At 45.2% G+C, this 13,684-nt stretch overlaps 1 protein-coding gene across 1 annotated transcript; it reads right to left on the bottom strand.

Moving 5' to 3' along the window:
* Positions 1 to 1,239: 1,239 nt before the first annotated feature.
* Positions 1,240 to 2,065, bottom strand: FOBCDRAFT_265151 (uncharacterized protein; the record flags this gene model as incomplete). Its single annotated transcript, XM_059611348.1, has 1 exon — positions 1,240 to 2,065. The coding sequence occupies exon 1, from the start codon at positions 2,023 to 2,025 to the stop codon at positions 1,240 to 1,242; it is 786 nt and encodes a 261-aa protein (XP_059468020.1). The 5' UTR covers positions 2,026 to 2,065.
* Between the last annotated feature and the right edge of the window lie 11,619 nt (positions 2,066 to 13,684).

The following is a 13,684-nucleotide window of genomic DNA, read 5'->3' as shown; positions in this document are numbered from 1 at the left end:
AAGACCTCCTTCCCTTACAGGAAGGGATAAGAGATAGGGATCAGGCTCTTTAGGACGCTCGGCTGGGCTCCTAGCTACTAAGGTCATAATAGCTTCCTTGATAAGGATATCAGCTCTTTCCCATAGGTCAGATAGACCTTCTGGGTTAAGTTGCCGAAGGAGGTGCCGTAGAAGGAGGTGGATACTGCCTCGTAGGAGAAGGAGGGAGTGTTGCTTAGGCAGGTCTTGAAGAGCAGCTATAGCCTGCTGTAAGGTATGTAGCTTTTCTTCTAGAAATGCCCTTCTGCCTTCTAGGGGACCTATATAAGTACCCAAGGTCTTGAGACCATGGTCTTTAAGGTCCTTGCTAGCTATTTCCTTGCTTTTAGCTAGGTTAAGCTTATAAGGTGATTTCTCTAGTACCTCTCTAGCTATATCTAGAGATCCTTGGTCTTTACATAAGATATAAAGGTCATCTAGATAAGCAACTAGGGTTGCCCCTGGAAGCTTTCTACATCTCTATGGATTCATTCACTTTCGATGAAAGTGGACGTTTCGCATTGTCATTGGCTGATAATCCTTGTATCAACCCCGCATTCCACTTTCACCTGAAAGAGGGTTCTCAATATATGTGCTGGGAGCAAAGTTTGAGCCAAAGTGGTGATCTCGCTATTTCATTGGTCGACTTTGCTTTTTTTTATTGAAGAGTTTCGACGTTGAGCTATTTGAATGACCTGAACGCGTGGACGCGCGTACGACGTGTATCCTAGTCAGCTACATGTTCAGGCATAGGCGCTTTGAGCAATTGGAGAGTTCCATTACCATCACCCTCTTAAGCCATCCGCAGTATCGATCCTGAAATCGAGATATCCACATCATGAAAAGACCATTCGAGAGTAGTCAAACTGATCGTGTCGCGGTTGCTGGAACGAGCGAGACGACCCCATGCGTGGTGGCTGGAACGCGGATCCGACAAACGAATGCTCCGAAATACGTATGGAAATGCATTTACTACCGTAACCACCAGTAGCCAGAAAACCCGACCTAGATTAGAAGGCACTTACTAAAGCTAGTCTTTATAGAGGTAATGAATTTTACTTACCCAAAATACATAAATGATTACCAAACATCTGGTTCTCAAGGCAATCTAACCAGAGACATCGCGACTGGAAGCATTGCGATAATCATTTCCTTTAAGATTTGACCAAACAAGGGATCGTACATATATGACACAAGAGCTGCAAAGCGGCCTTTCATCAATTAATAGTCAAACTTCAACTGAGATATCTCACTTGCTGTCTGAACTTTAGAGTAAATGTCTAAGTCGGGTAGGGACCAGTCTCCAGTCCAGATGTCGGTCTCTAAATCACTCTCTGGGCCATCACACTTCATCCAGTAATACTTGTTGGTAGATTGCACATCAGCAAGCAGAAGTGCTTCCCAAAGTTCAAGCAAACGGCCTGTTTCCAGTCGCACCCAACCCCAGCCACCGTGGTCGATACGATCCCAGTCGTAGCCGACTGCCTTAACCACGAATTCGTTTCGTGCGATGCCATCCAGTACCGCCTCGTCAGCAACCAGTGCGAAACAGAACTTAGCCCCTGCCATCTTCTGATTTGCCTCATGATGTTGCTTCCGGCAAACCTCTCGTATGCCATTGATATCGAGACCCTCAAGATGAGAAGGATCTTCATGTGGAAATAGACGAAACAAGCTCTTGAATATGTCCAGTGAGGCTAAGTAGTGTTCCCTCTTTTTGTAATACCCGTGGCGCCAATTCCTGTGCCTCTTCCAGAGCTCTTCAGCCTCGTCACTCTCGTAAAACCCGATGGACAGTGGCGTTTGTTGCCTCAATGCTTGGAGAAGAACGTTCCAGTGTTGATCCGATTCAGCGCCATGATATGTGCGATAAATCGCAAAACCCCATTTTTTGTAGTAACCGAAATCCTCGGGCTTGAAACGGTTCGGGCTTGGCATTTCAGGATGGCGGTCACGTTTTCGGGGAGGATTCCATAAGAGGTCTAGAATTTCTGAGATTTCTGCCATTTTCACACTTTGCTGGCATTATAGTGACGCACGTTCAATACTGAAGGAGAGGAGAGGTTGGCATGTTACAAGAAAAGACGAGAAAAAGCCCCTCCCTTTTTTAGGCGGCAAACACGAAGAGCCCCCACATGAGGTGTTGGCCAACAGTGTTGGCATTAGTAATGCTTTGCCGACGTGGAGGCACCAGATGGCGCAGAATTTAGTAGTTTAATTGCCATGAAGTTGGGATTGATGTTTCGATTATAGCCTAGTGCTCAATCACTTCGCAGATATATAGAGATGCAAATGCAGGTCTAATCTTGACTCAACTGTCTGCTAGTGATCAAGCCTGAACTGAGAAAATCTAGAGCTATTTCGATGACATGCGGGTTGAGCTTCGGAACAGCCGTGAGTTGGATAAATAGAGGCATCGCCTGGCCAAGTATACCTCTCCGACTCCTCTCCAAACCAGTGATCCTTAATCTCACGGTAAACGTCAGAATCAATGAAGTCCCAGAGTAAAAGTGACTCCCAAAAGGTCAGCATATTGCCGGTTGGAATTCTCATCCAACCCTGCCCGAGTCGATCCTCGTCCCAATCATAACCAACAACTTTGATCACAAACACTCCACGGGCGATATCATTCAACACAGCCTCATCGGCGACAAAGACAAAGCAAGCTTTCGCCCCTTCTATATTCTTGCTGGCCTCCGGAAGTTCCTTGCGACACAGTTCTCGAATTTGAGGGATGTCAAGACTATCAAGTACTGATGAGTCTTCTCTCACTGTAAGACGAAATAGCTTCTTTAATCGGTTTATGTCGTCCACATAGTCGCTTTTGTCTGCATATGAACCCTACTTGTGTCTCTTGTCCTCCTGGTAAATCCTTTCAGTCTCATGGTAGCCGAGTGCAAGGTGAGTTTGTCGAGTCATTGCATCGATAAGTGTCCCCCAATACTTATCTGAGTCAGGACCGTAATATATCCGGTAAACTGTGAATCCCCAGTTGTGATAATACTGGGCATTTGCTGGATCTCTCTGATCAATTGGGCGCCTCTTGACTCCTGGTTCTTTTCGTGGGGGGTGCCAAAGAAAATCAGTTATCTCTGAGATTGAGATCGACGGCATTTTATTGATTCTGATGTTGCTGTCTTTTGTTGGATTTGAGGATGTTGGAGAACGTTATCGGCTTTAAAAGGACTAAGGTAGATGCGATGCTTAAATAAGAAGTACTGTTAGTAACACTCGCTTAAAATATTACCATGTTTATAACTATACTTCACTGACGTGATGTGTTTGATGGCTTACGGTATACTTGACTCTAAACCAATTTTATGTAATCAGTTCTTTTACCTGTAATGAGCCAGTTTACGATGAACTTTAGGGTAATAGCTTGTCGGCAAACGTGTATGAAGCTGCTGAAAACGTCTTTATATAAGCTCCATTATATCCGCGACTGTTGGCATTGTAGTTAGGTTAGTAGAGTTCTAGTTGCTAGGGGCATAAATGGAGTTGTAGAGAATTTTTGTTAATGCTCCAGATCTGGGATGACATATTCACAATCTCGGGCACGGTTGCTGCAATCGGCGGGTTAACCTTTTCACGCATTCACTTCCGGACACTTCTGTTATTAGCCTCACAAACTGTTTGTCAATCCAGCCAACGCTCGCATAGGTCCACATTCGGCACTATTATTGTTCCCTGGACCACGGTAGAGACCGAAGCGGCATGCCAGGATCTTAATTATTGACCATGACAGTGACTAATTTCACGCCTGCTACTCTGTGGAGTATCGGGGTTCGGGCCACTTGCTCACCCGCTAGCCCGGTGGAGCCGTGGACCGCTAATTCGCGACTAGCAGAACCAACAACAAACATATCCTTCAACCAACACAGCGTTACATACGCCGCGGAGAGAATTATCCTGCTGAAAGGTTTTCTCAGCCGTATCCGTCTTGGCATCAGTACAGTAAAGCGAACCTCGGCAGGGTAGGACAAAAACAGAACCAACGGCTCTTCAGTGACAACGTGACTTTGGGCCCTGATGAACCCTGCTTGTCGATGAGCTAAAGCTAAACTGGGTTCAGTAAAATTATACGCCAAAAGTCTCTAGACACCCCACCCTGTAGCAACTCAATCCGTTTAACAGGAATAACTTCACTTATACATATTTATTCTAAAATAAATACAGCAAATATAAAAAGTATATTATTTTAAAGCCCTAATTTTTCTATTTAATATTTTATATACTATCCCTGGGCATAAATGCAGGCGTCAAGTTATCAGGGAAGTAAGTTAATTAGGCAGTTAATTTGCTTTAGTGTAATTACTGCTTACGCTAACTTAATATATTTTATTAACTTTGCTCTATTGAACTTATTATTTTTCAAGAGATCTAATTAAGGAAATATCTTTTTAATATTTAACTTTAATTATTTCTAAATATACTTAATTAGGTTTAAATCAGGGCTATAAGCAGGCCAGTTAATCTAGGAAATTCTGTTTTTTAATAGCCAGTTTATTATAGACTCTAAGGTATAAATATAAGCGTTATCTTACTAAAATTAATAAAAACCTTTGTAAATAGGAAGTAAACCTTTTTCTAAAGCCTATTAATAACTCTAAAAAGTATATCCTTTTCTTCTTGCAGTCTAATTGTAAATCATAATTATAATATTAGATTTACTGCCTCTCTAGATTACTCCCTAAACTATAATAAATAATTATAACTTTCTATAAACTATTATATTAACTAATTCCTTTATAAACTTCTTGTAAAGTTTATAGAAGATCTAACCTCGTTTATAATTAGGTTATAATTAAACTGATAATTTATCGCTAAAAATAGTTTAAAGGCATTATCTATTATGTTACGACCCCAGCGGTTACGTCACGTGTACCCCACAATTTCACTCCTTTCAAGAACCAATCACGATGCAACCATGCAGGGACGACCAGCGTAGGGACGCCGTCGTCCCATGGAACGAAGCGTCCCAAGGACGACAGCGTCCGCACATATCGTCGTCCTCACATCACACACAGTAGTATATAGAACACATTCATTTGCACTTTCATAGAACTTAGCTCACCAGCTATCAATAAAGCATCTTTACATCAATAAGCCTAACACGCATTACTTGATCATTAAGAAACGTGACACTTCGCATCGCTCAGCATCACGCCCTACGTTATCTGCAAACATAAACCTAGTACGGACTAGTTTACCTGTTTGGAAACCCAACCGTCACACGTTGATAGCTCTTGTTCAGACCGTACCGCGTAACGCTGAGCAATATCCACGCAATGGCACCTGCTACTCCAAACCGCCCTTCAACCGCAGGACGTGCCCAGCACGTTACTCCCCCTGAGGAACCACGACCCCTCGCAGAGGAACTGCAGGAGGTCCCAATGGAAACGGACGAAGAGGACGAGATACAGAGTCCTCCTATTCATCCGAATTCCCATGAGGACGAAGTCAAGAAGCTCAAGAAAAGACTTCGTGACCTGGGAAAACAGCATGACACCCTCCTGGACAACGCCAAAAACAACGCCAAGATCGCGCAAAACAGGATCGAGGCCTTGGAGAAGAAGGTGGCCGACCTCGCCGAGATTGCAGAGTCACTCGGAAAAACAGCTGAGAACAGTCAGAAGCTGTACAAGGAACATATCGAACACACCGCAGCTCTTACTGCTACCGGAAAAGACCCTGGAGAGATCCTTAGACCCCGTCAGCCTGACTCGTTCAACGGCGACGCCGATAAATTACAAGGATTCCTCACCAGCCTTCGGAGTTACCAAATGTACTACCCGATTCAGTTCACCACCGAGGAACTGAGGGTTCGACACGGGATGGGATTCCTCAAGGACAAGGCGTTACGAATGATGGAGCCTATCATCCGCGACTATGTCAATAATCCACCCCACGAACGGAAGCAAATGACCAAATATGTCTATGAGAAATACGAACACTTCGAATCCGAACTCAGGAATGCTTTCGGAATCATGGACGAAAAACGAATGGCGGAAATGAAGATCCGGCAACTCAAACAAAGAGGATCAGCTGCAGACTACCTAGCTGAATACCGCTACCAGGCAGCCAAGTTAAACTGGGGCGAAGAGGCCCATATGGCACAGGTATACTTGGGACTCAAGTCCGAAGTAAAGGATGCCATGGTGAACATTAGGCCCAAGCCCAAGGATTTAAACGAACTTGCCAGCATCGCTGTAGAAATCGACAACCAGCAGTATGAACGACGTAAAGAAAAACAGGCTGAGAAACACGGAGGATCATACAACCCCCGGTGGAACACCAAACAGCAAAATGCCAATCAAGGACGCAAGAGACACGTCGACACTCAACACGGAACTGAGCCTGGACCCATGGTCCTCGGGGCCACACAGCGAGACAACAACAGAAGACCCCGCGACATGTCCAAAATCAGGTGTTACAATTGCAACAGGATGGGACATATGGCCAGCAAATGCCCGGAACCTAAGAAACCTAGAGACCCTAATCGAGGTAAGCAAACACTAGGAGCAACTAACGAACAGGACCCTCAGATGGCCATCAAGACCCAGACACTGGGAATGACACGAAGTCTGTACGACATGGCGGAAACCACCGCCCTGTATGAAGACTACACGCCAGCAAAAGAATGGAACCCGCACCCGGACAGCTCAATCAGAGAGCCCCGGGATATATTTCCCACTTACGAGGAAGCAAACAAAGAGAAACCAGAACCACGAACTAGGGAAATCCAAAATCAACTCCAGAGAGAAAGGCATGCACAAAGGATGCGAGACGAAGAAGCATACCGCAAAAGGATGGCAGAATACAACGAAAGGAGAAAACAGAAACTTCGCGACGATCCTGAATACAGAGAACGAACAAACGCCCGACACAGAAAATACAAGCAAGACAAGAAGAATAGCACACAAGATGCACCCACCGAAACCCTAGGCATGATGAGAGAACAAAGACTCTCAAAACAAGGAACAAAGGAATACCTAGAGGGTCTACAAGGGAAGGACGCTACCCCTAACAAGGGCAAGCAACCCGAAGTACTCAAACAAGTGGATGATATCCCAGTTAGAGTCACCCTACAAGACACCGAGCAGGCATTCCAAAAGGCACGAGAGGCAGGAGCAAAGATCCGCACCTACCACCATCGACAATCCCGCCACATGGGACACAGAGGAGGAGTAGCACGAGAAACCGCACGATACCTCCGCAAACAAGATGAACGCCTGGAACAGAAATGGCAACAACCCTACGAACAACTGTTCGACGAAACAGGCAGCAGGATGTGGACCTCACCCGAAGACAGGTACACCCAGGAAGCCAGAGAACATGGCGAAACAAACAAACTCGCACCCCTGAACATACGCGCCTACCACATGGACACTGCTACAAACCCACTCCACAGGGAACCAAAGTTCAACGTCAAGGACGATGTAAGAACATTTCCAACGCATTCAGAACATGAGGAACTATCGTGGCTCTCATGCAAATATCATTGGTGTAAGGAACATAGACAAAACAAGGAAGACAACGACTGCTTTCCTGTGACGATTCCTGGCACACCGAACGACAAGCCCTACCTAGCAACTGAAACAGAAGGATACCTAGTACACCTATGGTACGAAAATCTCGGAGTAGTGGAATTACGGTTCCATATGCCGTACTATCGCGAGATCCAAAAGAACAAGAACCTCTGCGAAGGAATCAAGCAAATGACGCTGGAAATCACAGAAGTTGAAAAAGAACTCGAAGCCTTGACCTTGAAAGAATGTGCGAAACAAGGAAGCACCTTCAAATCCATCGACTTCGGCGAAGGATTCGATCAGGCTTCAATCGACGACACCAGTTCGGAGGACACGATGCCAGACAGCGAACTCGAAGCCATAGAGGAATTCTTCAAAAAACCTCACGACACCAGAGGGAAGCCAACAGACGAACAAAAGAAAGCATGGCGACGATGGTGCAGATATGAGTTAGAACTCATGAAAGAACGACAAGAACTAAGCGAGGTGGATCACATCGAAGGATGTACGGATCCGGAAAAATGTCACCAACTATACCTCGAAAACATCGGAGCGTTACATGACAGACAGATGACGGAATCCGAAAAATATGAAGCACGTCTAAAGACATCTGAAAAACAATACGAAGAATTGGAAATACGCTTTCAACAGCGACTATTCGACGACGAATTCAGCAACGATTGCACCGACGGCGAAGAATGCGCAGACAGCGACTGCGAACAAACTCACAAGGACGCCTCGGGAAAAGAGATACGCTTCCTGTAACAACAGAGCCACAGGAAAGCGCCAGACAAGGACGGACAAGACCCGTACCTACAAGTGCTCTGGGAGCCACACAAGACAACAAACCCGATCGCCTAGTGCTACGAGCTCAGATCAAGGGAAGATGGCTAAACGCATGGATCGATAGTGGAGCAAAGAAGAACTTCATCGACCCAAGAATAGTCACAAAGCTAGGATTACCATGGAAGAAGAAGCGACTGTCATACCGACTTGTGAATGCGGAAGGACAGTACTTTGATTACAACAACGGTATTGTGGATCAAGAGATTGATCACCTCAAGGTCCGTATCGGAGGAAAGAATCAAGGGATAAGCTTCGACATCATACCTTTGGGAGAGAATATGGACATTCTACTTGGTATGAACTGGCTTAGACGACAAAACCCGCACATCGACTGGAGGACCGGCCAGATCACTTTCCCCAGTGACCCCGACAGCGATAGTAAAACGATCACGATGAGCAAGAAGAGATCTCAATCCACGACTAAAGGAGAAAGCGTGGACCGGCATGGAACAAAGATTCCACCACCTCCAAAAGGAGTACGACACAAGCACAAGAAAGGCCAAAGAAATAAAACAGAAATCCTAGGCATTCTCCAACAACAAGATCCAAGAAAGGACGAACCACCAACGACAAGCCAGGACCGACTAAAAAACATTCCGAAAGAATACCGGATATACGACAAACTGTTCAGAGAAGAATTAGAAACAGGAGTCCCCGAACACAGCCAATGGGACCACGAAATCAATCTCACAGACGACAACTTACCATTTCAGAAGTTGTATTCGCTCAACGAAAAAGAGCTACGAGTACAGAAGGAATACATCGACGAGATGCTAGCAAAAGGCTATATCAGGGAATCTAGTTCACCCTCAGCATCATCCATGTTCTTTGTACCAAAAAAAAACGGAAAGGATAGACCCGTCATCGACTACCGACCGGTCAACGCGAAAACCATCAAAGATCGAACCCCGCTTCCGCTCATCACGGAACTCAAGGATCGGTTACAAGGCAAAAAGATCTTCACAGCTCTAGACCTTAAAGGCGCGTACAACCTCATCCGTATCAAGGAAGGAGACGAATGGAAGACGGCGTTCAGAACCAGATTCGGACTGTTCGAATACCTGGTAATGCCTTTCGGTCTCACCAACGCACCCGCAACGTTTCAGCGGATGATCAACAGCGTACTTCGACAATACCTCGACATCTTTGTAGTCTGTTACCTGGACGACATCCTAATCTTCTCGGACAACGAAAAAGAACACAAGGAACACGTCCACAAGGTCTTGAAAACACTACAAGACGCCAAGCTATTGGTCGAACCAGAGAAAAGTCACTTTCACGTTACGAAGGTAGACTTCCTGGGACACACCATCACACCCGGAGAAATCCGAATGGAAAAGAAGAAGATATCCGCGGTAGCAGAATGGAAAGTACCCAACAACGTCAAAGAAACGCAAGCCTTCTTAGGCTTTGCCAACTACTATAGACGATTCATTAAGGACTTCAGCAAGATCGCGAACCCCTTAACAGAACTTACGAAGAAGGATAAGCCCTTCACCTGGAACGACAAGGCACAAGAAGCCTTCGACGGGCTCAAACAATCAATCCTCAGCGAACCCGTACTAGCGATGTTCGATCCCGACAAGGAAATCGAACTAGAGACGGATTCATCGGATTTCGCACTAGGAGGGCAAATCGGTCAACGAGACGACACAGGAAAATTGCACCCTATTGCCTTCTATTCACACAAGTTGCACGGAGCAGAACTTAACTATCCAATCTACGACAAGGAGTTCTTAGCAATTGTCAACTGTTTCAAGGAGTTCAGACATTACTTAATGGGAAGTAGACATCAGGTCAAGGTTTACACCGACCATCAAAATATTTCGTACTTCGCCACGACACACGAACTCAACCGACGACAATTACGCTACGCAGAGTACCTATGCGAATTTGATTTTGTAATCATCCACCGCAAGGGATCCGAAAATGGAAGAGCAGACGCAATCAGTCGACGACCAGATTACGACACTGGCACTACCAAAGCAAGAGAACAAGTGCTAGAAAAGAACGAAAAGGGAGAATACCGATTCACCCAACAAATGCAAACATTGGGATGGATACAAGCAGCAGACACCAAAGAAATTCCAGGAGATCCACAAGAGTTTATCCAAGAATTCCACGCACATCCACTACATGGACACCCAGGGGTCACCAAGACCCTGAAACGGCTATTACAGCAAGGATATCGCACGACACGAAAGGTAGTAGAAGAGGTTGTCAAACAATGCGATGTCTGTGCTAGAACGAAAGCACGACGACACAAACCCTACGGAGAACTACAACCAATCGAAGTTGCAGAACGACCATGGAGTTCAATCACTATGGACTTCATAACTAAATTACCGTTATCTGAAGACCCCTCAACCGGAATCTTTTACGACAGTATCATGGTTATCGTGGACAGACTCACGAAATTCTCAATCTACTTACCCTACAGAGAGGCAACGGACGCAGAAGTCATGGCCTACATTTTCTACGACAGGGTAGTAAGAGAACGAGGATTACCCAAGGAAATCCTATCGGATAGAGGACCGACATTTGCCTCTAAATTTTGGCAATCGCTTATGGCACTCATGGGAGTCAAACACCGGCTCACAACGGCTTTCAGACCACAGGCAGACGGACAGACAGAACGAATGAACCAAGTGCTAGAACAGTACCTTCGGTGTTACATCAATTACGAACAGGATAACTGGGTTGAGAAACTACCGAACGCCCAGCTAGCCTACAACACCGCCTACAACGAAAGTACGAAACTCACGCCGTTCGACGCAAACGCCGGATTCACCCCAAACGCGTACTACGACGCTCAAGAACCCAAGAATGTGAACCCCGCAGCCATTATCGCAAGCGACAAGCTGAAGGAAATACACGACGAACTCAAGACAGAGCTAGAATTCGTCAGAAAAAGGATGCAGAGACACTATGACCCTAAAAGGTTGAAGGGACCAACCTTTAAGGAAGGGGACATGGTCTACTTATCCACCAAAAACATCAAAACAGACCGACCAAGTCACAAACTGGACTACAAGTACCTAGGACCAGTTAAGATCAAACGGAAGACAGGGGAAGACAGATACGAATTAGATCTACCCCCGAACATCAGATGTCACCCAATCTACCATATCTCGATGTTAGAATCAGCCGCCGACACAATACATGTCAAGACCGGCAACGAACCCCGACAAATCACAGGACCAGAGGTATACGAAGCAGAAGAAATCAGGAAGATGCGCAAAGAAAACGGCAGAAAGGAATACTTGGTGAAATGGAAAAACTACCCAGAAAGCGAGAATACGTGGGAACCAACTAAGCACCTTGTTGGTGCCCAGCGGCTCCTGAAGAACTTTCACCAAAATCAAACAAAGGCGATGCGTTCAGAAAATCATCCCCCAAACCAAGAGAAGACCAGTCAACATCATTAGGAACATGATCCACCTGGAGATCACGCACCACGGCATCTTCATGAGCATCCAACATGGACAAGATACCATCCTCCTTCTCGACTTCTTGGAGACCACGGCGAGTGGCCTCAGAACGTTTCTCCTTCACCCTAGCACGAATCTTCCGGATACGAGACAGACGCCCAGCAGCCGCAGCAAGACGAGATTGCAAGGCCGCCATTTCCTCATGAAGCTTCAAAAGGTCATCGCTCGCTTCATCCTCATCCACCTCCAGTTTCTTCTCCTGCTTCATAAGGGAAGATACTAAAAGCAATCAGCGACAAACAAGAAAACACAGAAAAGAACTCACGAGAGGACGCCACCCGCGTACCATCACAAGGTTTTCTCTTGCGCACACATTCGCTACAACGACTGGAATCGGGAGACATCAAACATTTGTCCCCATTACCTGCCCTAAAACAACGGGTGCACGGCATATCCGCTTGCTCGCCGGACAACGCAACGGACTCAGCAAGTTTGGCAACGTCACGCTCCTTTTTTAATTTTTCTAACTCACGTTCCGCGTGGGTCTTGCGAGAATACTGTTTGGAGACACGGTCAGACATTTCGCGACATGATGATGAAAGGTTTAGGTTAGAACGCACCAAGTGAAATTCGGGATGGACAGGGTATGCAGGTCTCGAGGACGAGGCCCAACGGAGGGGAGAGATCGTGTTACGACCCCAGCGGTTACGTCACGTGTACCCCACAATTTCACTCCTTTCAAGAACCAATCACGATGCAACCATGCAGGGACGACCAGCGTAGGGACGCCGTCGTCCCATGGAACGAAGCGTCCCAAGGACGACAGCGTCCGCACATATCGTCGTCCTCACATCACACACAGTAGTATATAGAACACATTCATTTGCACTTTCATAGAACTTAGCTCACCAGCTATCAATAAAGCATCTTTACATCAATAAGCCTAACACGCATTACTTGATCATTAAGAAACGTGACACTTCGCATCGCTCAGCATCACGCCCTACGTTATCTGCAAACATAAACCTAGTACGGACTAGTTTACCTGTTTGGAAACCCAACCGTCACATATTAAGTAAAAGGTTCCTGAGCGGCGTCTATCTGTAAACTTTAAATCGATATACCTCTAATAATTCTTTAATATCTTCCCTTTAAGCTTAATACTAAGAAGGTCACTAAGCTACGGTTTCCTTAAATAGTAGTATCCGCTATATAGCCCTCCATTTGTAACTATAATAAAGGCATATAATATAGTGTAGTATTATTTATAAGAGATTACTACCTAGAAAGTTAATAAGCTTTTTATATATAATCTGCCGGTCGCATTTTAATAAAACTAATATATACTAAATCTGCTAAATTGTGAGTTTTTGGGGACGTCTAGATCTTAGTTTATTTTCTAGAGTTCATAGAGTTTTCTAGCGTTAAATAATATTCGCGATTATTTACAGTGAATATTGTTGAACAGGTGCTGGGGCCTCACGTGCAAGCAGGGATACTTTAAGATTACAGCCGAAATGGTAAAACCTCTAAGGGGTAGATTTCAACAGAACACAACATGAATACACACCAATTCACATCAATGAACCGAATACACGTAATGTCTGACAAATATCTTGCCTTGCGAGCGACAGCCTGGTAAGACTTCCCGCCCTCTATAGCTTACATAATAAGAGCCTTAACTATATCTATGAATTCATAGTTTCTTTAACGCTTTATGCATAAGACAGATAAAATTCTATCCATTTCTAATAAGACAGATAAAATTCTATCCATTTCTAATAAGAATTATTGAAGTTTTAGCTGTATTTATAATTAAAGGTCAGTCTAATTTTATCTGGTGGGTTGTCTGTTGGCGGG

Source organism: Fusarium oxysporum, chromosome XI, assembly GCF_013085055.1.
Source record: "Fusarium oxysporum Fo47 chromosome XI, complete sequence".
In the NCBI taxonomy this organism is placed as follows: domain Eukaryota; kingdom Fungi; phylum Ascomycota; class Sordariomycetes; order Hypocreales; family Nectriaceae; genus Fusarium; species Fusarium oxysporum.
Note: the sequence above shows the minus strand (reverse complement) of the source record. Positions and strands in the feature narration are given on the sequence as shown.